At 44.0% G+C, this 22,053-nt stretch overlaps 2 protein-coding genes across 2 annotated transcripts in view; one reads left to right on the plus strand and one right to left on the minus strand.

Annotated features, from left to right (window-relative positions):
- Positions 1 to 3,831: 3,831 nt before the first annotated feature.
- retm (real-time) lies at positions 3,832 to 12,396 on the minus strand. The gene has a single exon (XM_022853792.2). The coding sequence runs from the start codon at positions 12,394 to 12,396 to the stop codon at positions 10,159 to 10,161; it is 2,238 nt and encodes a 745-aa protein (XP_022709527.1). The 3' UTR covers positions 3,832 to 10,158.
- A 4,130-nt stretch (positions 12,397 to 16,526) lies between these two features.
- The window catches only part of LOC111272371 (tRNA (guanine(6)-N(2))-methyltransferase THUMP3), a 35,751-nt gene continuing 30,224 nt past the window's right edge, over positions 16,527 to 22,053 (plus strand). The window contains exon 1 of the mRNA XM_022853802.1: positions 16,527 to 16,559. The gene's annotated coding sequence lies outside the window, so the exon portion shown is untranslated. The remainder of the gene's footprint in view (positions 16,560 to 22,053) is intronic.

Below are 22,053 nucleotides of genomic sequence, written 5' to 3' on the forward strand. Positions count from 1 at the left end.
GAGGATGTTAACACAATGACAGTATATCATTATACAGCTCAATATACCTGACACAATAGTTTTTCTATGCTTAATCCCTATGCAGCTGATCTCGTACTAAGTTAATTGTAACATTTTTTTGTGATCGGTCTCATTGTTTACGCTGTTATTCGAAGTGGATGTTATTCGCGTTCGCGTTTGTTCTGCTTCTGCTTCTACTTTGTAATCATTCTCGCTATTCGATGTACTATTTCCCTGTATCGCAATGGAGCTTGTTTTGTGATGTATTATGTTGTATGTATCGCTTCTGTCATGTGTGTGTCTTCATGTGTGTGCTTAATGTGACAGATTTGTTTTTTGTTGATTTATATTTTTGTCTATTTGCTATTATACCCTGCGCGCTATAGTACTCTCGTTCGCATCTCTTGTTTTCGCGCTAGTCGAGAGGCAATTATTACTAGTTTTGTCATTAACACGGTCTCGATAATAATGCATTATATTGAATAATTATCTCCACAATCTCTTACTTTCTCTTCCTAAATATATCTGTACGTCTTCGTTTCTCGTTCATCCTGCATATAAAAGTAGACATAATACAAATGATAATCGCTATTTTCAAGCATTTCATCGTCTGTGCTCGTCCATGACACGCTTTTCCCTCTCTCTCTCTGTTGGTCTCTCCCATATACATGTCACTTTTCCTTCCATGTTCTCCTTTCTTCTGCGTATAACGCAGATGTAAACAAACGATGGCGTTTCGACGCCTGAGGGGGACCCGCATCATCATACAGCAAAACACACACACACACACACTCATCCGCATGAAACCTCTAAACCTCTCTCTCCCTACATTCGAATTTTTATCACTGTTTACGGCATCACTTAGCAATATCTCCCGCTTTAACGGGAACAACTCATCGTTTATCTCTCGACTGTGCGGCGTATTGTCCACGTCATATGACAACGGCGTCTCCGTACCTCCTCATGTGCAACTGATTTACCTTATGTAGGTGTGTGCACTTGTGCTTTTCCCTTGTCTGCCTTGTATTTTCTATCCATATCTACCTTACCTTCTCGCTCTTGAACTAGCATTACCATCATTTTATTCACTCAGTCATGTTCTTCACTCAGCACTCATTTGCCATTAAAGCAGCATGTGATGCTGACCTCGATGACGGCTAACGGCTACGTCAAGTTTATCTGAAATGGCCCTGCCAAGCTTTCTTAACACCCATTTAAGTAGCAGAACACAATTCTTGTTTTATATACATAGCTGGTTGTTATATCGCTTTAATTGTTACCATCACCATTACCTTCTTCTAGTTTTATAGTCTGGTCTTATTGTCAAACGTTGTCTATTGTCAATCAGTCAAACAAGAACAGAAGGATATAGTAGACATCCGAAGACAAGATCAGCTGGCCGAGAGAAGAAGGAATTTGCCGAAGCGAGTTAGCTCTCAGCTAGGATTACCTAGGATCAATAACTATATATGTATATATCGTAATAAGCTTCTAGACAGCTCAGGTTCAAGTGAGTAATTTCGCGCTTCCCTTTTTCGTAAATAACAAGGTTGGCTGATAGAAGAAAGACAACATGCGAGCAGCGGTCGCGCAAAGAACCTATCGTTTGCCACTCAGCGTATGGCGCTGGCGTTTTGTCTGCGGGTGGGTTTAACGATTGCCTTCGTCGCAAGTAAGGTTAGTCGATAACCATCGTTACGAACGCCAAATTGAGAGCGGGGCATCGCTAGCAATGTCGTGGTAAGTGCGACACTAGCTATGGCGTACGTTACCAATCATCGGGATGTAAATGTGCAACTTTTAAGATACTGGGATCGTTCATTTGTTGTTTTTGTTTAGTGTTTATTCAGCGCCTTGGGGCGGCTTGGCCGGACAGTAGGATGGATGTAAAGCGCGGGACGTAGATTCGTGATTTGCAATAGTAGCTTTTTGTCATCTCCGTTCTAGAGAATACTGCAATAATTAGAAATGATCAGTCATCTTCGTTTTTTAGTTTTAATAAGAATCATATTAAAGACGAGATCGGTTTCCCTTTTCTTCCCGTATATGCACAGCAGTACATTCGACGGGAGATCAAGAACTCAGGGGAGGTAGGGGAAAGTGGGAGGCGGGGGGGGGGGGGGCATGCAAACTTGAATCATTCAGCACTGGCTCAGAAGGGCGCAAATCGTTTGTGAACCTTATCGTCTTCTATAGCTCTACCGCTGCATGCATTACTGCAACTTGTTGAAACCCCCCTTGTCATGTCCTCCATCACTTCCAGCTGTATCTACGTGTAGGTCGATTTCCCTGAATATCATCTCTATTCTTCTTATATGTCGCACCGCATAACTTCCGCGACGTTGTCAAAGAGATAGACTAACCTGTAACGCTGTTATATTCGAGTAGTGCTGTTCGAACCCACTGGAATCAACGATGTCCTAACCGGCTTTTATATGGTCATTGTACATATTATTTTGGCAGGCTGCTAGGCAAAAGCTTGCGCTCCGCAAGTAGTCAAAAAAAATTGTCCAGTAAATGCATTCATAAGCAAAAATAGCGGGCTGCTTCGTTAGTTTTCTCCTGCTCGCGTCTTCAAAATCAGCGACTGAACTGTTTGTATATCTCTGAGGCCGTTTTTCGTTAGACCGGATTTTCATGGCAACTGACTGACTGGTAGCAGTTGAGGCAGCACAAGTAGACCTACATGGTGCATGCCATCCAGATCCGACCGAGCAACAGTTCTCAGTTCAAACTAACGAATGAAGCGTCACTCATGGCCTGATCTACGCAAGCTCCGGCAGATATCTTTACAATGTTCTTGTCCTGCATTGGCCAGAGTTCCTATCGTTCATTCAGACAGAGGCAAACTGATGGGAAGGCAGCGAGGCAGGACACCCGGTCACATCGACGCTCGATGCGTTTATACGTCCGCGCACCCACAGGCCAAGCTCTGAAGATAAGCAGTTACCTGCATCTGGCAGCACAGCGATAGCTCGCTGAAGTTGGTTCCGTCTGATTGTATTTCGTCGTCGTTGTTGTCGTTGTTCTCACCGTGCCCAGCTGAGGTTCCACTGTAGCTGTTGTTACCGTCAAGGATTCTGTTTTGCATCACAAGAATATATTTATAGTTGCCATAGAATTCGCACGATCGTTACAAATTCGATTCCATTCGATCCCTAAAAGCCAGTGTCGCTGCCATCGCTTTCTGCTGCAGCAGCAGCGGCGCACCGTGATAACACGCCGAACTCTCGTTCGTGAGCAACTTTCGTAGCCCTCTATCATTTTATGCTCCTGTCGTGTCCTTGGGGCGACCCCACCTTATGATCTGCCGATCTGCACGAGCAGGCAAAAATGAGGGCTTCATTCTCAAAGCCATTCCCCTTCCCTTCGTTGTTAGTCTAGTGCATCTTGCCCCCGTCCGACCGCGCCAAACAACCGTCAGATTGACTGGGCAATAACCACGGAAGGTGACCGACCGACCGATGCAGGATTGAGGCAGAAGCACCACAAGCGACTTCGATGTATTGCCGCAGTCGTTATAGCTAATGTTAACGATGAAGTCAACGATGAGGAAAATCGGCGTGGATACGGGATGGGCACAAAAGCTGATCGATTCCGAAAGGGTCAGGTACTGCTCTTTTGCAGCTGCCATTGTCGCTCATGCAACGTACCGCCGACATCCACTTGTCATCATTGACGGGATATTTTATCATTTTATCGCTCGCGGGTTTTCCCCCTTTACCCGCAGTATGCATGTGTGTCTCGCTCTCCCTCTCTCCACCAACCGTTCTTCGCTAGCATCCATCCGGTTCTTTTTGTTCTGCAATTCTCTGTTCGTTTTCTCTCCACTTTTCTTTTCTTCCTTCCTTTCCTATATCTTACATTTCCCGGTACAATTTTGCAAAATGTTAGAATCAGACGAATAACTCGATCGACTGTCTGGGAAAAAGGCCAAGTGAGCAAAAAAAGCTATTCAACGTCCCTAGTCGGTCGAGAACTCCCCATCTTCTTGAAGCGTCCTGTTTTGACATTGAAGATTCAACCAATCGGTAAGTAGTATCTCTGCACGTTATTGCGACAATGGGGAGGACGACGATCGCGTCAGATGTGTCGCATGCCGAACCACTGTAGTTGACATTGGTGGAGTTGCAACAGTCTTCGCAGACACTCTCTTCGTGGACGCGACTCTAAAGTAACGCTTGTAAGGCCTCGGGGATATTGAACGGAGAGAAAGTGCAGTGATGCCCGCGCTTTGGAGATCGTAGAAGGAACTGTTCGGATGACACTAGAGTGATGGTCTCTACGTGGTTGGTTACGCAGAAAAAGGGCCAATATGACGACCTTATGATTAGGGTAACAGTAGGAGCCGCAGATAGAGTTTGTTTCGCTTACATCCATCACACGTCGCTAGGGCCCTCGGCCAATGGTTCGGCTCGACACGTCTATTGAACGAACTGGATGATTGTGCCACGTCGTCATTTCTTGTTGGTTTTACGTGCGCTTCTTTGAGGACTTACGTCGTATGCTGTAATAGTAATAGATGCAGGCGCTTCGTTGCTTGGTGTTCGTCCGTTTCGCTTTGCCTAGTCAAAAAAATGATAAAGAGGTTCCCGTTGCAAACCGCTACAATCGATAGATTACGACTTGGACCTCGTCCAGTCTCGTTTGTCAATCCAAGTAAAAAAATGTCTGCGTGTCTTTACAGCGACACGAAATGACAAAAATCACAGGAGGATTGGGTCGGTAGAACCTCGTATCAATGTCAATGATGCAGCTAGTATGACTTGGCCAAGGAAAGAAGCCACAATACTAGCGCTACGGTTTAAGGCCGGCAGGTTTACCTTGTTTGTGACTGGGAGAGGGGGAAAACGGGAATTAATGGGCAAAGTGACGGACACTGTCAGGGCAGGCAACATGGGAAAGATAATATGGTTTTGTACGACACAAGCGTTCGGTTAGCATTGTACCGGCACACTATAAGCAGTAAAGGGCACAGATACTGCGAGACCGCCCAGCGTTCAAACACCGAGTCAGCCAAGTATTTACTGAACCATATACACTTGCCAATATACAACATTCGCCAACATCATCGTAGCGTGTAGGTTTCACTAGTCGACACTTCGTCAAGCGCAGCCGAGAAATGGTTCGTGTTCGGAGCTCCCCGATAAACATCCCCCCCTCTCCCAGGCAAACCCAAAAAGTACGCTAGTTATAGAGGAGAGTTAGTCCCCTACACACATACACACGCACTCCGATGTACAGTGGCGCAGAGCGACGCCCGCATAAGACACCTTTACCCACATATATAAGGCGTTGTACAGCTGAGTGACATCATCATCACTACCCTTGGGTTTACTACAGCTACCACTAACATCATCATCAGTATCATTTTCACCCGTTCTGCGCCTGTTGTTTGATCTCATTCCTGCCCCTCGATAGCCGACAAATAGCGAATCACATCCTCGCATTTGGAAACGAAACACACCGCCAGAACTCCTTTTCTTACCCGGGTCCGCTCCACCCCAGGGTTCTATAACCAGTCGTAATGCAAAACTGGCGTCTGTACCAAAGGTGAGCGCGGCCTACCCCACAACGACACTCTCACATGACCCAACTACCAGCTATTGCTTTGATATATATATATGAGATATATGAACAATCTCGCATGAAGTATGGAACGCACAGAGAGCAACGGACAGAAACTCGAGCAACTACAGAACAACGAGCAATAACATTAACGAAAGATGCGATGACGACGACAATGACAACGACGACAGCAGCAACAACAACAACAACAATAACAATGACAATAACAACGACAACAATGGCGACATCGACAGATTAGCATCAAAAAATTATTCGGAGGTAACTGGGCTGGTATCAAATAGGACGAAAACAGAAAAATATGCACTTACGGAGTTAGTTTCAGAGACCGATTGACTTACGAAAAGACACACGAAGAGAGAGAATGACTCGAAGAGCAATGGAGATAAGCTGTGAGGAACTTAACGGGTTCTTTCCTGGGCCACACATTAACGAACCAAGAATGAGGCGAGTGAAAGAAATGGCATTGTTACGCAAAGCAATGTCATCCAACTGCTTGCTTCTGAAGTGGCAGATGACCTTGAAAACAAACGAAGAGGGGCCTCTTGAAACAGTCCTCTGTATCACGCCGTTTGAGATCAAATGGAGGATGACGTTTCTTATTCGTTTAGAAGGGGCTTAACTGGAAACAGTAGCAGCCATCAAAGCGTTATAATAGTAGTAGTGATGAAATTACTAGCATAGTCTCTTGTTTTTGGGACACTGCTACTTACCCATCAAAACTAGCCATTATAGCCCCATTAAAGCGAATCATACCACTCTTATCGTATTACAAGATAAAGGCTAATAAGAAAATCAGAAAAATATGTACTTTGTAGGCTAAACCCGCAATATGCGTCGCATTTGAAAGCTAAGGGAAGACCAATAAACCTTATGCTACCATCGTACTTTGAATCGAGTCACACGGTGCCAAGAATACAACGGGAATGGCATCAAACACAGATTTAATGTCGATGAATCTGCGGATCGCAAAGCAAACAAGTCCACGCAACAAGTGAATTTGCCCAAATGGAGGCCAAATCAGAGGCGCGCGCGCTCCTAGTCCTACAACAAATCTTAGTAGGCCAGACAAAAGTCCCAAGTAAAAAATATTCGATCACACGAACACGAAATTCACGTCATCCTCATCTATTGCTGATATATCAATTCCATAAAACAAAGCTACTGACATACTTCAATATATGCTATGTATGGTAGTAGTATGATGATAATAAATGATTGTAATAATCTGTTACATCGCTCTCCTATAATTTACTCTACGATAACGTACGTTTGTAATTCTGTGTTTTTCTATTTCTTTTTTCCCCATGATTCGTATCAATGGTTTATACTCATCAAAATGGTAACATACCAGAACTTCCCGCTTGGCTTGTTGTCTTCCGCGAAATCTTCCGTTTCATCAACAACCTGTGCCTTTAATGTCCTTCCAACATTTCTTTGCGTATGTACTAGATGATATCTTACTCAATCGGCTCTAGGCAACCTCACTCTACCCCTCAAAGTCTTCCAGAAGCCATTTTCTGGTCATTAAATGTCAAGTTACTTATTTCGTTTTAGTATACGGTCTCCGTCGTTCCGCAGGCTTTGCGGTAGACCAAATGAAAAATCTTACAGCATAGCGATTATATTCAATATCGTTCTCGTAATTATGATGATTCAATCTGATACAATTAGAAGTGTTGCCCGTTACTCGTTACTGACCAGGTCTTCAAGTCGTTCTTTACCTATTTCTTCCACCCCAGTCTTCTCTATATATCGAATCCCCCGATTATTCCTTACCCTCTCGACGACTAGCCTTTTTTTTAATTTGCCTTTCCCTTGTCACAGCCACTCTAAATCTCCTCGATTATTCGGATTGTAACCTTCCTCCTTCACGTTCACTCCAACCATTATTTTCCATTCATTAAGTGAATTTTGTTGTCGCCACTGAACACTCACGGCGCGTTACATTGTTTGGGTCGATCTTCTGGCTTATCTGTTTGTGTGTGTTTGTATATGTATTTATAAACTAAGCGAGTCATATCTGCAAGAAGCATACCACTCACTATTAAGTGATCTAGGAATATTGATAGTTATCGTAGAGAGGTGAGGCTGAACAAACTGTGGGGACGCAAACATGCATATTGCGACTACGTTCTCGCTTGCGGCGCGTCGCCGATTCCTCAAGCGATGCAGCAATACAATCCCTTCGGTAACGCTGTTGTGTCCGACGGCTGAACTTGTTGTCACCGTTATTGTTATCGTCAATATAGTTGACACCTCAATGCTGCCGACGACTTCTGCCTTAGTAGCAGCTGTTGTTATTACTGCTATAGATCTTCATTGTGTAGATGTTGTTTCTCCTATTATCGTCGAACGATGATGACTTGATTGCCATCGCCCTTGCTAGCACCGGAGCAGCTTTTAGCTACCGATGGAGTGATTAATCAGTTGAATGATGGCATTAGCGGCGCGGCAATGAAACCGATTCCGACCTCGTGGGGGAAAGCTGTGTTAGCGACAGTAATAACAAGAAATAGCCATCATAACTACAGTAGCAGCAAGAGTGACCTCACTGCTATAGAAGCATCGTTTTCGTCAGGCATAGTCGACTACCGTACAACAGGTGTGAGTTTCAACGGTTCCTCGGGAGGGGCAAATTTTGCGTTGAACAATTTGACTGGCACTTCGCGCTGTTTACCACAGCTGCGGCAGAATCCAGATCGCTAGCGTAATAAGAACCATTCAAATGACTGCTTTGAAATTGTTTACGCTCCATTAGTAGACGTACACAGATACACACGCACGTGGACGAAACTCGCTGGCTGTTACTGTAGACAAAGTTTCACGCAAGCATTTCCCGCCTGTCTGCTTAAGGCCGATTGTTACGCCGAAAGAGGGCCTCCTCTCGAGGAGAAGTTCGCTTTAGGCTAGGCTAGTGAAATAACCAATCGATAACCACAACTGATGAATCAATCACACTGGGCAAATCACCACCATCTTTGTGAAGAACATTAATGAGCCAAGCTCAACTGAAGACTGCTACTTTACTGTGAGACTTGGAGGTGACGATTGCGGTACAAACGGTTTTACTGCGACCTTTTAATTTTGTATTGTCGCCTCGCTCTCATTTCTGTTAAGCTGATATTATGGCGGCGATTGCTTAGTGCATTAAGTATATTGAGCTCTAACAGCGTGCGCTTGGTTTGAAGCTCTGTGGCTCTAAGACAGTGTGTCTCCCATAAGCATTTCCTTCAAATGTGCTTTGTCATCTGCACTTGATCATGAATAAGTGCGTTTTTACCCCAGGTTTTAGGACCACTTTTTACCAATTGCATTCACTTCATTTCCTTCGTGTTCATGATTAATTTGCTTTGAACGCGCCGCAATTCATCGTAAAGCTGTTTCCCTCGTTTTTGCAAGCTGATCGCCGCCCTCGGCCATGTTCCAATCCAATTCGCGTGCAATTTTCTGAACGTTTCCTTGATTTTTGAAATCAGCTGCTATCACAATAGCCGTCTACTACAACCGCTGTCACCACTACTGCGTTAAGCATGATAACTTTAATGCAGGTTTGGACCCCGCACACGGCTCGTTGTCTCTGTCCGACTACCGTTGCAAAGGCAGGTCTCCTCTTCGAGCTTGTGCTTTGTGCGTCGCTTCCTTTTTTCAATATTTGCGCTACTCGTTCTACTCTCTTTAGTTTCTGTCAGAGAGTTTATCTTTAGCTGTGCGCCGATATTGCTGTCATCAATATCACCTCGATCAGTAGAAGTCTACCTTCTGAAAACTGTCGCGCTACTATCGCGTGGGTTTACTTTACGAGGTGTCCTATAAGAAAGCTGCATGTTCTTGCGCCGATGGAAAGGTATGTGGAGCATATCCTTAAAGGAAGCCAGAAAATCACCAGGGTTCGCTCCGTCGACTGCCTCTAGAACCCCGGACGTGACCATCATGAAACGGCATTTCTCGTTGTGTCTTGCACAGCCGATCACTATTTGCCCATAGCGCTGTTCGCGAAAACATTATATCGCGCCGGTTTTTGTTTAGTTTTTGTTTGTGCTTTGCTATTTCGGTTGGTTACTCCCATAAGCTCCTAAAAAGCTGTCGCTGTTCTAGTCGTAGTTGGTGCTGAAGGTGGCATAGACCCGTGCATATGGTAGATGGCGCGAATCTCCGAAAAGCGGAGATTGTGCATTGTTATCAAAACAACCCCAGCAATGATGATGGCAATAATATATTTAATCAGTTAATTCTATGTAGTAGTAGTGGTAGTCGCTCGCTGTCACTATTGCCGTGCTAACTATTTTCTTCTACCTTTTCCTCGTCTTTACTTCTCGATTCCACACGTATTATATACAACACGACTGAACGCTGCCAGTTTTTCCTTCGCTCGTATCAGGTATATTCTTTGTCGCTCGTTTGCCTTCAATCGTCCCATATATAATAATTTAGCATCGGCTTCACGTGCACTACTTTAACCGTTGTCGTTATCAGATCACTTGTTGCTGTTATTGTAGTTGTTGTATATATCGTCGTGTATGATCGCTTCTTTACTGTAGTACTGCTTTCTCTTCTATTTGTCCGTTCATATTATGGCTGAACTCCACCGTCCGTTCCCGTGCCAGCACTTTGGGCGCACTGTAGACTCGACATGGATCCTTTGTAATCAACGGAACTGATCAACTCGCAATAGTACATCACTTTCGATTTGGCGCTTCCAAAATCAAAATAGTCGCCACTCGTGCCTCCGGCACGTTTCCACTGTAGGACATAGGATCCCGGTAGTGATGTGACATACGAACCCTGCACACTTTCACCGTCACAGCATTTAATTGGCTGCTCGATAACATGATAATCTTTCCCAGGAACCCAGTCCTTGGGCATGACGGCGACGGCTGGTTCGAGCTGCAGATTCTGCAGTAGCGGCAACGGCGAATGGGGACCAGTTGGCGATACCACTTCCTCCGTTTCGATGCTGGCTGAACGACTTTTGGAGCCCGATGGAACTCCGGCAACGGCCGCCTTCACGCTCCGCAGTGGACAGCGGAACACTGCGAATGTGACGTCCTGCTTAATGACGTCAAAGTCCCAACAGAGAACACTTTTCACGTCCTCAACGTCAATTACTACTTCATGTACAGGCTGATTCTTTATAAGCGACACCGAATGGTACATGCTGTCGTAGAAAATGGACTCGCCGGCCCATTCGGCCTTTTCACGTTCGTACTCTTCCTCCGTCATGTAGAACGATTTTGGTACTAAGCCTCCTTCAGCTATATGAACAGAACATTGGCCACCGAGAAAATCTGGGATGTATTTCTGGTCGATATAGTCCGAGATACCCTCTCCTTGAGGTCCAACGAATATAAACTTTGCTCGAGTGTTTTCGTTTATAAACGTACTGACCAATGTCCAGAGAATAGGGAACACGCGTGGTGCTCGGGTTACTAAACAGCGACCCATGGTTTCGGGGTAGTTTGCTTCAACAACTTCAATTATGTGGAGCAATGTTTTGATGCCGGGCCGCCAGAGATGGCGCATATTAAGTCCTTCGAGGTCGAGTAGGCACGTCCACGATCTCACGGGTTTGCCGAGCTTTCGCGTCGCCTCCTCCGTGAGCTGTAGGCCCTGCTCGCAGATATGCAGAACCAACTTCATAACACCCTCCTGACCTATCGATTTAATGAAGCCCTTGATGTCAATCTGACCGAGCCGGAGCACATATACAGGCCGGCCGTTTTTATCGCTGTAGTGCCACGCACCGGGCAGGTACTCTTTGACAATCTTCGGTATTTGATAGTTCTGCAGGATTTTGTCCACTGCGTACTTTTTACGCCACACGAGTGATTCGCAAAGCATCTCGCGAGCCTTCTCCTGATTAAAATCGCGCGCCTTTAGGAAACGGATAAGCATCTCATCAGAGGGTACTTTGCCCTGGTGGCTCTCCGCCATCCAGTTTTTGAGCATTACCAAATTCGATTCTTGAAATGGAGTAAGATGACCTAAGCATTTCTCTATATAATCCGAATCTAACTTCATATGTGGATCCGACTCTATATCCTTTAGGACCGAATGTTCACGCTCGAGTGGCAGGTGTTTACGGAGGGTTGGATCGTCGGATTTCTTTCTCGACAGCGGCTCCTTTTCCTTTGGAACGGTGATCGGTGTTTCCTTTACCGTATCCATTGCTGCGGAACCATTCGCTTCTGTCGTTGTTGATGTTGTTGTCGTTGTTGTCGCGGTCACCGTGGCTTCTGCGACAGCACCATTGAAACTTGGATCGACCCAGCGCTCGACGTGGGTGATGCCTTCATTTTTCAGCTCCTTAATATAATGCTCAATAATTTCCCTGCCTTTGGCGATGTCGGCCGAATACTGTTTCATCGCAATTTTCTCCACCGTCGATTCGAAGCCGAAAAACGATTTCATATCAAGTGACGCACTCTGTTCGAAACACGTCCAGTTGGGATTCTCCGGGTGTACGGAGTAGACACATAATTCCTTAATAGTCACACGTCCAGCAAACGACTCATTCCAGGCATCGATTCGAAGGGTGCGGTTACGGCGGTCAAGGATGTTCTGTTGGATGAACAATAAGTACTCGACACCCATTACTTTCTTTAATAGGTATGGCACATCGAAGTGTAGCTGACAGCGTCGTTGCAGCTTCCGTGTCGAGCTGTCGGGCGAAACCTCCTCGAGAATGATATCCGAACTATGCATGATCGGAATCATTGGGCAGGTTGGAAACCGTCGTTCGTACGCAGCCATGACCAACTCAAACGGGTACTTGTACACCCGGACCGGACCTTGGTATTGCTGAACCATCTTGGGCGCTGGACGGCTCGGGGCCTCCCAGGCTGTTCTTCGCCTTGGCCCACGGCAGTCGGTTCAGCACCGCTGATGTCTCTCTCCACCGCCGTTGTGGTCGTCGTAACGCAGCAAATCCTACCACCGTTCACTGGCTAATAGCCAGTCAGGAACAAGCACAACGTTCTCACCAAACTGTCATGCCACGAAGCTAACTCGTTAATGACCTGCCTGCTCCTCACCTGTCAATCACACCTGCACACGCGCTCTGCACTATACCTTCAAAGAGGCGCCACCTGCACTTTCACCATCTACTGCACTCCGCGGCACATCGCGAACAACTGAGGCCAAGCTTTTAGGCCCAAGTAGTCGCTCCAGGCCAGCAGACATTTGTGGCTCAACGCGAAAGCAGCGCCCTGTACGGGAGAGGGCCCACAGAAGAAGTGGTGGGCGAACGAATTATAATCGCCAGTAGCAAATTATTAGAAATGCATTGGTTCGGATAGTGATGCTTTACGCTAATCATATCATTAGTTGAGAATAACATTGTTCAACGGACTGTACAGTAGGTGGCAAAAGCTGTATAAATGAGAAAAAATTGTATTTCGCTTACGAGAAATTCGAAAAACTGCCACGTTCTTGTTTTGGTTCGACCCGCCACCTTTAAATCACGACGAAAGCGGCAGCTCGATTGGAGGATCACGTTTTTTGTTGTAGAATTACTGTTGGAAGTGCTAGCAGTAGTGCCATTTAATAAAGCTAATAGGAATCTCCTACCGTTGACCAACTCGCTTCATTGTGGTAGGTTCGTCCGTAAATAACGAAAGAAAGACGAATCGGTGTGTGTTTGTGCAGCGATATATGCGAACCAGCGCATGTTTAGTCTAAAAAACGTGCATTATTCCACTACAGATACCAGCGGAGTGCTACCATTCATTAGCCGTTCGACGCAACGATAAACGGGCTCAAGCCGTAATCAGTTGGTATCATTTATGAGAATTGTTTTTGTTTTCCATTTATACACGTGTTTAGATGGCGCGTATGTACAAACAACTGCTCTCTTGTGAGTGGGAACGAATCAATTTTGAACAGAAAACACTGAGTTCTTAGAGACACCTTGTGGTAACTTGCTTGAAGTGAAACTGCTAGAAAGTTCTCTCAGGGCACCGAACTTATATTGTTAGGTCATATAACATGCTACAAATATTACTGACTACCTGCTCAAGGAATGGCAGCTATTTAACAGTAACATTGTGCGTTTGGAGAAACGTAATTCCCTGTACGTTTTTAAGTCGCATTTGTAGAATAAGCATAATTCAGCTTTTGACAATATATCACTAACATCTAGTTTTCTCCCAATCGCTCTAGGAGCTTACCAAAGATCACTGTGTGTACACAGGAACTAAGAAATTGAATTAAAGAAAACTTTGGTGCCAGAGACAACCATTCCGTGTTTCAAAGAACTGAGTTAGTCTCTGGAACAAGACTACTGTTTGAGAACGTTTTAGTACAAAGCTCCAAAATAAAACTCCTCCTTGTTGTGGAAATTTACGATAAACAATGTTTTTCTTTGAATTTCTTCAACGTCTGCTTCCCGACAGATAAAAGCTACGCTATTAAGTGCACGTCCGTCACAAAACATACTTCGTTGTACTTCAGGCACGTCCTTGTATTTTAAATGCATTGGATTTGCTGGTCTATGGAATACTAAACATTGTTCCGCAAAAAATTTGTATTTCATTTGGAACATAAGAGTATAGTTGTTTTTTCTACATAAATTCATTTTAATTTCACACAGATAAGTGTCTATCAACTTATATAGATATTATTTTGTTAATAATCTTACTTCTGTTACTAGTAAAGCACATGTTCGTGGTTTGTTTATGCAAGTGATTTGGTAAGCTTCTTTGAAAAACCTGTGCAGGCAAACTCTCTAATAATATTTTGTATCGGTGCGGATGGCTGACAGAGATGACAGAATTAAAACATTTAGCGATAACCTAGTTAGTTCAAAGACATTACCACAAAATATAACCGGAACTCAGAATGTTATTGGTTTCAACTACTCTTTAAATAATAAATATTATTTTTTTAAACGAATAAATATTCTTTTTTGATGTCCATTCAATTATTGAAGCTGGATGTTAAGTAGATGTGCTTTCGTTATATTTTGCGTCAAGTCTTTAGCATACGGCCTAAGCAGCGGTTCAATCTATTATCGTTATCGAAAGAATGATTAAGTTTAAACAATATTTGCACTTCTTGGATTGATACAAGATCAAGGGATCCAACTTTTGCTGCGATTGCTCTCGTTACGATTTACTTCATGATCGTCTCCAAATATAATCTACGTTGACCATTGGCGAACCACACTTCTATGTTCCGCTGTGTTAGTACTACAGAGTAGAGGAACGTGTTATGGTAACATCATTTGAAATAATTCTGCCGCCACTTACAACATATTTAACAGGTCGTTGACATGTGTGTGATAAAATTCAGAATAAAACTGTGTACCTTATATAGATATCGTGCACTTTTACAGGGTTTAATTATTGAATCATTAGCGCAAAAGCCACTGTGATTATTAAAGAGTTAAATTCCAAGAGCGTTCGTTTTGTCTGGGTGTGCCATTTTCCTCTGTGCTGAACAGACAGCGGTTTTTTTCTGCGGTACCAGGAGCGTCTGGTAACTGCCTCTAAGAGTATGAGCGACCTTTTGTACTGAGTTAACGTGGGCAGATTACATCGAGAAGATTTAGCTAAGCTAGATCTTCCAGCCAAATTTTTTATAGATAGAGTTTGTGCGCGATTGGGTTATGTCCGTGTCTGATGATCTGCTACGAGATTGATTCTCAATTTTCATAGTGAACTTTAAAATTCTCTCCTTGTCGTCACATATATGTTAAATGCGGCTAGTGTTTGTCCAAGTAAAGTAAATCATTTCTATTCAGGTGAGTAAGATGAACGAGCAATCACCAGTAGCGTTACAACTGCTACTGTTACTATTACTAGATAATATTATGCAATAGTAAATTTAATCTTATTTGTGGTATAGCAACCAATGACATACTGTATTCCTAGGCTAGTCCGCATTAGGGGATTGGGGAGTATCACGGCCCGTGTAGTATTGTCGCTCCTCTCCGTGTATTTGCGCGTGCTCAGATTCGCTCGAAATCAATATCTAAGAAGTTCATTATATAACTTAATAAACATCGTCGCAAACTGTGGTCGGTTTTCCGGGAACATAGGACGGCTTGGTTTTTGTTTGTAGGAGGGAAGGGTGATCACTCGTTAAACGCACAGTGGCTTCAATTCTATTGATCTATTACTGTAGTAACCATATTTTGCATATTCTCTATTTGAGTTAAAACAGTATAACTATAGCATCCGAGTTAAGAGCATACGGTAGACGGGAAAAATTTGTCAATTGTTTACAACGAAACACGACATGTTCTAGTTCGTCTGCGCCGGGTACATCTTACCGACACCGTCATAACCCAAGTAGAAAAATAGTATTTTTTTCATTTGTGATGTCTTACATTTACTGTCCACTGTCTAGACCCACTTTTGAATTAATATTGCTTTAACAGTTTCTATACAGTGTTTTCCGTCAATGACTTTGTGTATCTCAGAGATGCTTTCTTCTCTCTGGATTTTTTACTGTCTTCGAAGACGAGTCGCAGATCTAACAATAAGCTTGTCATGAGTTCACATCCTACTTGGCTGTGCTTTCGTGTTTCGAAGGCAAAACGGATAGAAGGACAGCCAGCTAATCATTTTTCGTTCCTTTCCGTTCAATGATCTCAATGATGTTATATTCTGCCAACATGGCAGGAGTGGTCATCTTTAATTTTTACGTGAGCTTTTTCGCAATGTACCCGGTTAGCTAAAGCACGAAACCCAATGGTGGCCGTAGCCGACGTGGCTGTTTGGAACTTTGTCGCGTGGGTGCCTCTTCCTCGTAAAAGGGCTCTTGGAGGACACGTCGTCCGTATCGCAGACACTGCTTAACAGACCCTTGAATCGGATGGAGAAAGAAAGATTTCTACGAAGAGCGAACGTCCTTCGGGGACACGCAGCGACATGAAAACACGAGTGCTGTAGTACTCTCCTACTGGTTTTTACTTAGAGACCGAAACGTCGCTGATATGTAGTACCGTGCCGAACCGTAAGCGAGCCGAAGTAGGATCATAGCTAGATGCACAATGGAGTTCGCCTCAAAAAGAAGCCTAAATTTATACTAATCGCGAGCTTTGCCTTGGCAACAGTACTGTAGAAGATTTTAAAGTATGGAAGATTACGCGCTCGTTCAGGCTTCATATTAAATATGCTTCGTATATATGTATTTTTCAAACTGTTTGAATACTGACCACACAGTCTTGGTGGCTAACATAAGCTAAAGAGCGATCCTGATTTCACTACAGGTGTTGTAAAGATGCAAGTGTGCCTTATCTGTACGAACGATTGCAGCGATTCTTGTAACATGTAGACTTTGCTTTTTGTCGTTTGTTGCAGATTGATTTGGGGTTACCTTTGCCTGACCTAACCCATAGATAATAGAATAACCATCACTAGTTGTTTATTGAAGCTAAACACCGCTAAACGATAATTGTTGTGATCAAACATTGAATCAGTTATTGACTTGGTAGAGAGATTTGAGGTGGAGTGACGTGGTGTTTTCTGTAGTGATAAACTATCAACGGATACATACCTGCGTGATGCTTGTGTATGAAAGTTAATTACACGTGCATCTTGTGTCGTCGGCAATTTTTGGCGCGCCAACGTGTAGGATTACTGTAAATGGAAGACACAATTAGTCATTATAATTATTGGTAATTGTGTACCGGTGTTGTATTAATGCTAAATTGTAAATGCCGGTAGAAGAATCAAAAGTATGATAGAAATATACAATAGTATGTCTTGGTTTCGTTTGTTGTTTCATTATTTTGCAGCATGCACGCACTGATGCACGGTGTTCTTGCGAATGGAAAAAAAACTTTGTTATGATCACGTGCTTGCTCTAGCTCAATGGTGGTTACAAATAACTAGAAGTATGTTACTTGCCGAAACGAGTTAAAATGTATGTGGGACAGTTTGGATATTTTTCCAGATATCTACGATTATGAGATTTAATCTATGCACGGGCCCCTGTGTGATAGAAGGTAGTTCGTACCAGCTCGATACATCTTTGTATTTAAAGCGCATGATTTTTCAATGTGATAGCCTCATCTATGGGAGATGTTGCAGGCGGTATAATTGTGAGTGAGCAAGATATCAAAATTACACTTGGTCTTCATGCTTAGTGGTGTGCCTTGCGGCCAATAACAGATTGAAAAATCAAGAACGTAATTAAAAACGCCATCATATTGGCTCGTCAGCGCAAATTTGAGACTCATCCCTACATTTCATGAACGAATATTATTCGTAGATATACCTATGTGGCTGTGTGAATATCGGGTGGTGGGCAGGTCGCTTGGTAGCTACAGAGTCTTCATTTTACATTCATCGTAGTTGCGGGGGATCCCGCCGATGAAAAGCAGATCTATTCAGTGAAAGCTCTCCAACTGTCACATTACTGCTCTGTCCTCTTGTATGTATAGAGCGGACTTACGAAATGTCAAATATTATATATGTATATATATCTCTCGACGCGGTAGCTATAATGGCCAAGCCTTTAGTTGAACGAAGCATGGGATTGCTGCTTCAGGTCTCGCCAGCGACATTTATTACACAATCTGTGGGAAGAATTAATACATATTTATCTATATACTTCATAGTTTTATCGAGTGCCGGAGTTGAGTAACCCCCAAACATAGAATCCAACAACTTTATCAACTCATGCATAATAAATCGAGTTTCTACAAAACTAAATCTAAAGCGTAGATCTGTTTACATAAAGAGTTCTTTCACGCAGATAAGCGTACAGTTCGGTGGCAGACTTGCACTGCTTTGTCATCGTGCCGTCTTTCAATTTTTAATTACACGCCAGACATCTGTAAACTGCTCCCAATTTCCATTTTTTTAGCAGATACTAGTGAAGAAGTCACCGAAGGCGAAGCCGCTAGACCACAGGAACTACGTAGCGTGCGTATTCGAAAATAGCTAAACACATTCGAGAGGATGTTGGGTCTGGAGTGAGGTCCAGTGTATGCATTATTCGCTTGCGAGGTCTTGCCGGCTTTGCTATGTAGCTGTGAGAAGACGCTCTGCATTCTCTGGATACTATATTTTACTCAACATGATAGTGAGCGATGGGTCCTTAGGCTCTTCATAGTCTTTCGTTGACTGTGTCTTATTCCTTTTGGCCACGTTCGAGTTCATTCTACGGTTCCGCCATCAGAATGACCTTTCATTTATTTCACTAGAATACAGTCGTCCAGATCCCCTTAATATCCCTAACCATCATCAGTCCCTATGTAGAGGCGCGTAGTCTAGAAAGAGGTTAATCCAGCCGGATCAGCTAGAAATGGATGGTCGGATTAACTGCATACGGGGTGGTGGCAAGCCACTTGAACGTTTGCGTCACTCAGCAGTTTCGTCTTCGTCTTCCTTTTTTAGATCGCGTTCGTTGGCTCGGAGAGTTAAGCAAGGGCGGCTGCAAGCGCTTGTCCTACGGCAATTTTGAAAGTGGAAACCTTAGAGCAATGGAGCGGGCGGGAGCAAAAGGACGAAAAAAAGTTAAGGGCACGATGGGACCCTGCGTAAACTACTGATTCCAGAAGGACTTATAATGCTGTGGTAGAGGCCATATGTGCCACAAAATCAGCTGGAGATTGCATGGGTGAGGCTAAAGGAAAAACGGGGGAAGAGGAGCACAAAAAGCAGAACAAGTAACAGCTCAAGCGGAGAATCCAGGTTGGGTTGTAGTCGCAGGCACTGCTGCTGCTGCTGCTGCTGCTACTGCCACTAAATTTGCTATTTTTTATTTTTTCGTTTTTGGATAGCTGCAGCTTTGTGCTTTGCGTCGGTCCGAAAGGAAAACTGATTTCGGCCCTTCCAGCTAACCCAAACTAAATTTAAGTCGCCTTTGAGGCCACAATTGTATTCCATTCTTTTAATGGCTGGCCTCTTTTTCTCAGCAGTCTCTCGTTGAGCTTGGATTCTGAACTTGCTGAAGGTTATTCGGAGAGGGAAATGCCACCAACGAAATTCGATGAAAATCGGTTGGTTTAGTTTGAATTTTCTACTACTCGCACTACCTTATATTCGTCACCAGGTGGCTTTTTCTTCGAACTTTCGTTTAGTCCCACAGGGTTCGCAGTGGGTCGAGTTTGGATTTATATCTGATTACGTTGACTCCTGCCGCTGATCATGTGTATAATACAGGTAATTACATTGATTGCCTATGTATATATAACGCGTTTTTTATGTTGGTCTGTCTAGATTTTCTGCTTCGTTTTATTTCCTGTAAGAGACAACTGAGGATCATGGCGACGTCTACTTCATAACAAACTCCTGCTTGGCTTGGTGCGAGTTGACGGAGCGACCAACCTCGCTCGGTCCGAATCTTTCAGACGCAAGTACAGACGTTTCAATCCAAAAGCCCCTTCCTGTACTGTATAGTAATCGGAGCAGCAGTGGAAGCAGCTTGCTTTCCCTACATCGTTGTTCCATTGTTGTACGTTATTCGATGTCACCCGCTAAAAAAGCTAAATTTCTCTTATTTGTCTCTCTTTTGATCGTAGTTACAACTCTATTAGCAGTTTAACATAGTAGCTTTATTAATTGTTGCGTAGTGTGTTTTTGCGTTGTCCTACACGAGGACGGAACAATCTTTAGCCTGAATAGTTGCGACGGCAGCGACGCTCGACTTAATGAACATACTTGCGACGTCGACCCATCTGAGTCGGAATCATGGGGCCAGAGAAGCTGGCAAAAATTGACCTGATTTGCTAATATATAGTATAATGCTATCACTTCCGCCAGACCAAATCTGTTTTTCTCAAACCTCACCTCTCCACGGTCCTCCGTTTGTTATGTGCAAGAAGATCCTAGAAAATAGGCAACCTGGATCCGAATGTTTTACTTTGGCCATTGCTGGCTTGTAGGTCGTGTTTTCCGTCTCCGTTTATTCGCCATAGCTAAATCCAGCGTTCCTTCTAACCTGATAACTAGAGAACAACCGACCTAATCAGTCTGGCTCGAATACTGTTATTAACCGATGCTGTCGATGTCTGTAGCCTGTAGCAACATAACAAATGCAAAAGAGCTACCACATTCCGTTCTATTCATGTAGGATTGCTTCTGTTGCGTCAAGCCAGTGCAGCTAGTTTTGTTGCTAAACATATTGCACTATTTACTATGGCAGGAAGTATGAAGAACCGTGAGTTACGACTACGATAACATCAGCAGTAATCCGGCGACCGTCCGTTAAGCCAAGGTGTAGAGGTCGCTTTGACGGGAACGGCACAAGCCATACAACAGTAAACAAAGAGGCGTGCTCTAATACTCGGCCATATATTACACAAGTATAGATACATAAATCTTTTGGTTGCGTACACATAGACACAGGGATAGTTTGCGACACGATGTGCTTTGGCCAGTGACCTTTGGTGTCGCTGTTGATGGACCGGAGGGAGAAAATGGCTTTACTTTGCTTATATATAATAATTTACAACATTTCCTTTTTATTGTATAACAGGACATGATAGGATAGGCTCAACTATTCGGTAGGCTGTCTAGGGAACATTGGGACAGAAAATAGGAAATAGAAAAGAAGCACGAAGTTAACTAAATTCGCGAGGACGACCTCTTCTTCACAGAACCTTCTGAAATTCACGCGGTTACGTAGAACCCTGGCGGCGGCCGATTCTCGCAATGCCAGTTACGTCGCAAGTTCCGTATGACCCAAACAGCCACTGTCTGATGTATAGATATCCTCAGAAGCTTTAAAGTGAATTACCTACTAGCTACGGCACTATCTACTAATGCTACCGGTGTATAGGGCTGTCTCGTAGTGCACACTGTGGACGATATACGTACATGTAAGGGGTGGACTCGTATGGGGATACGGACAGCAACCAGGGTAGGATAACATGCAGAAAATTATTACCGAGATAAAACAGCAAAGAATATATAGAGGCAACTAGAGGCGGGACCGGATTCAAACAGGAACAGTTATTTATCAACCTAGGCAGCGAAACTGCTTCTACCTAAGCCAAACCTTTCTACTTAGAGTTTGCGGTTTTTGGCGCCATATGCTTGCGGCCCGTCTTACAGCCGCTGCGGGCTCTCCATAGAACGTTAGCAGCGTTACGGCTCAAGTTTACTCGTATGGCAGCAGAGGCTGCTGCTGTTAATGCTGACCCTACTTTTACTACCGATGTTTGGGCTAAGTGGCTTTCGCTAATGAAGTCGCGGCGGGGTTACCTTCTCGTGATGGCTGCGGCCCCCTTTTTTCTAGCGCTATTGCTGGTACTGTTGTTGCGGCAGCAGCAGTATACGTTGGACGTTAGTGTAGGTCCATTTCCCAGTGTTTGGCGACAAGCGAACGGCCTATAGGCCAAATGTATCTCGTTGCATATCTCGCTGTTGCCGGAACAACGTAAAGCTGGTTCGGAAGCCTCTGCTGGATGTAGTGACAAAGGTGACTAAGTTTAGTGCTAGCAAGTACACCCGGGAAACAGAAGAGTTACAGTAGGCAGCTCGAGGGACTCTATTGCATGACAAATGACGG

The sequence above is a fragment of the Varroa jacobsoni genome, unplaced genomic scaffold, assembly GCF_002532875.2.
Source record: "Varroa jacobsoni isolate VJ856 unplaced genomic scaffold, vjacob_1.0 contig02096, whole genome shotgun sequence".
Taxonomy (NCBI): Eukaryota; Metazoa; Arthropoda; class Arachnida; order Mesostigmata; family Varroidae; genus Varroa; species Varroa jacobsoni.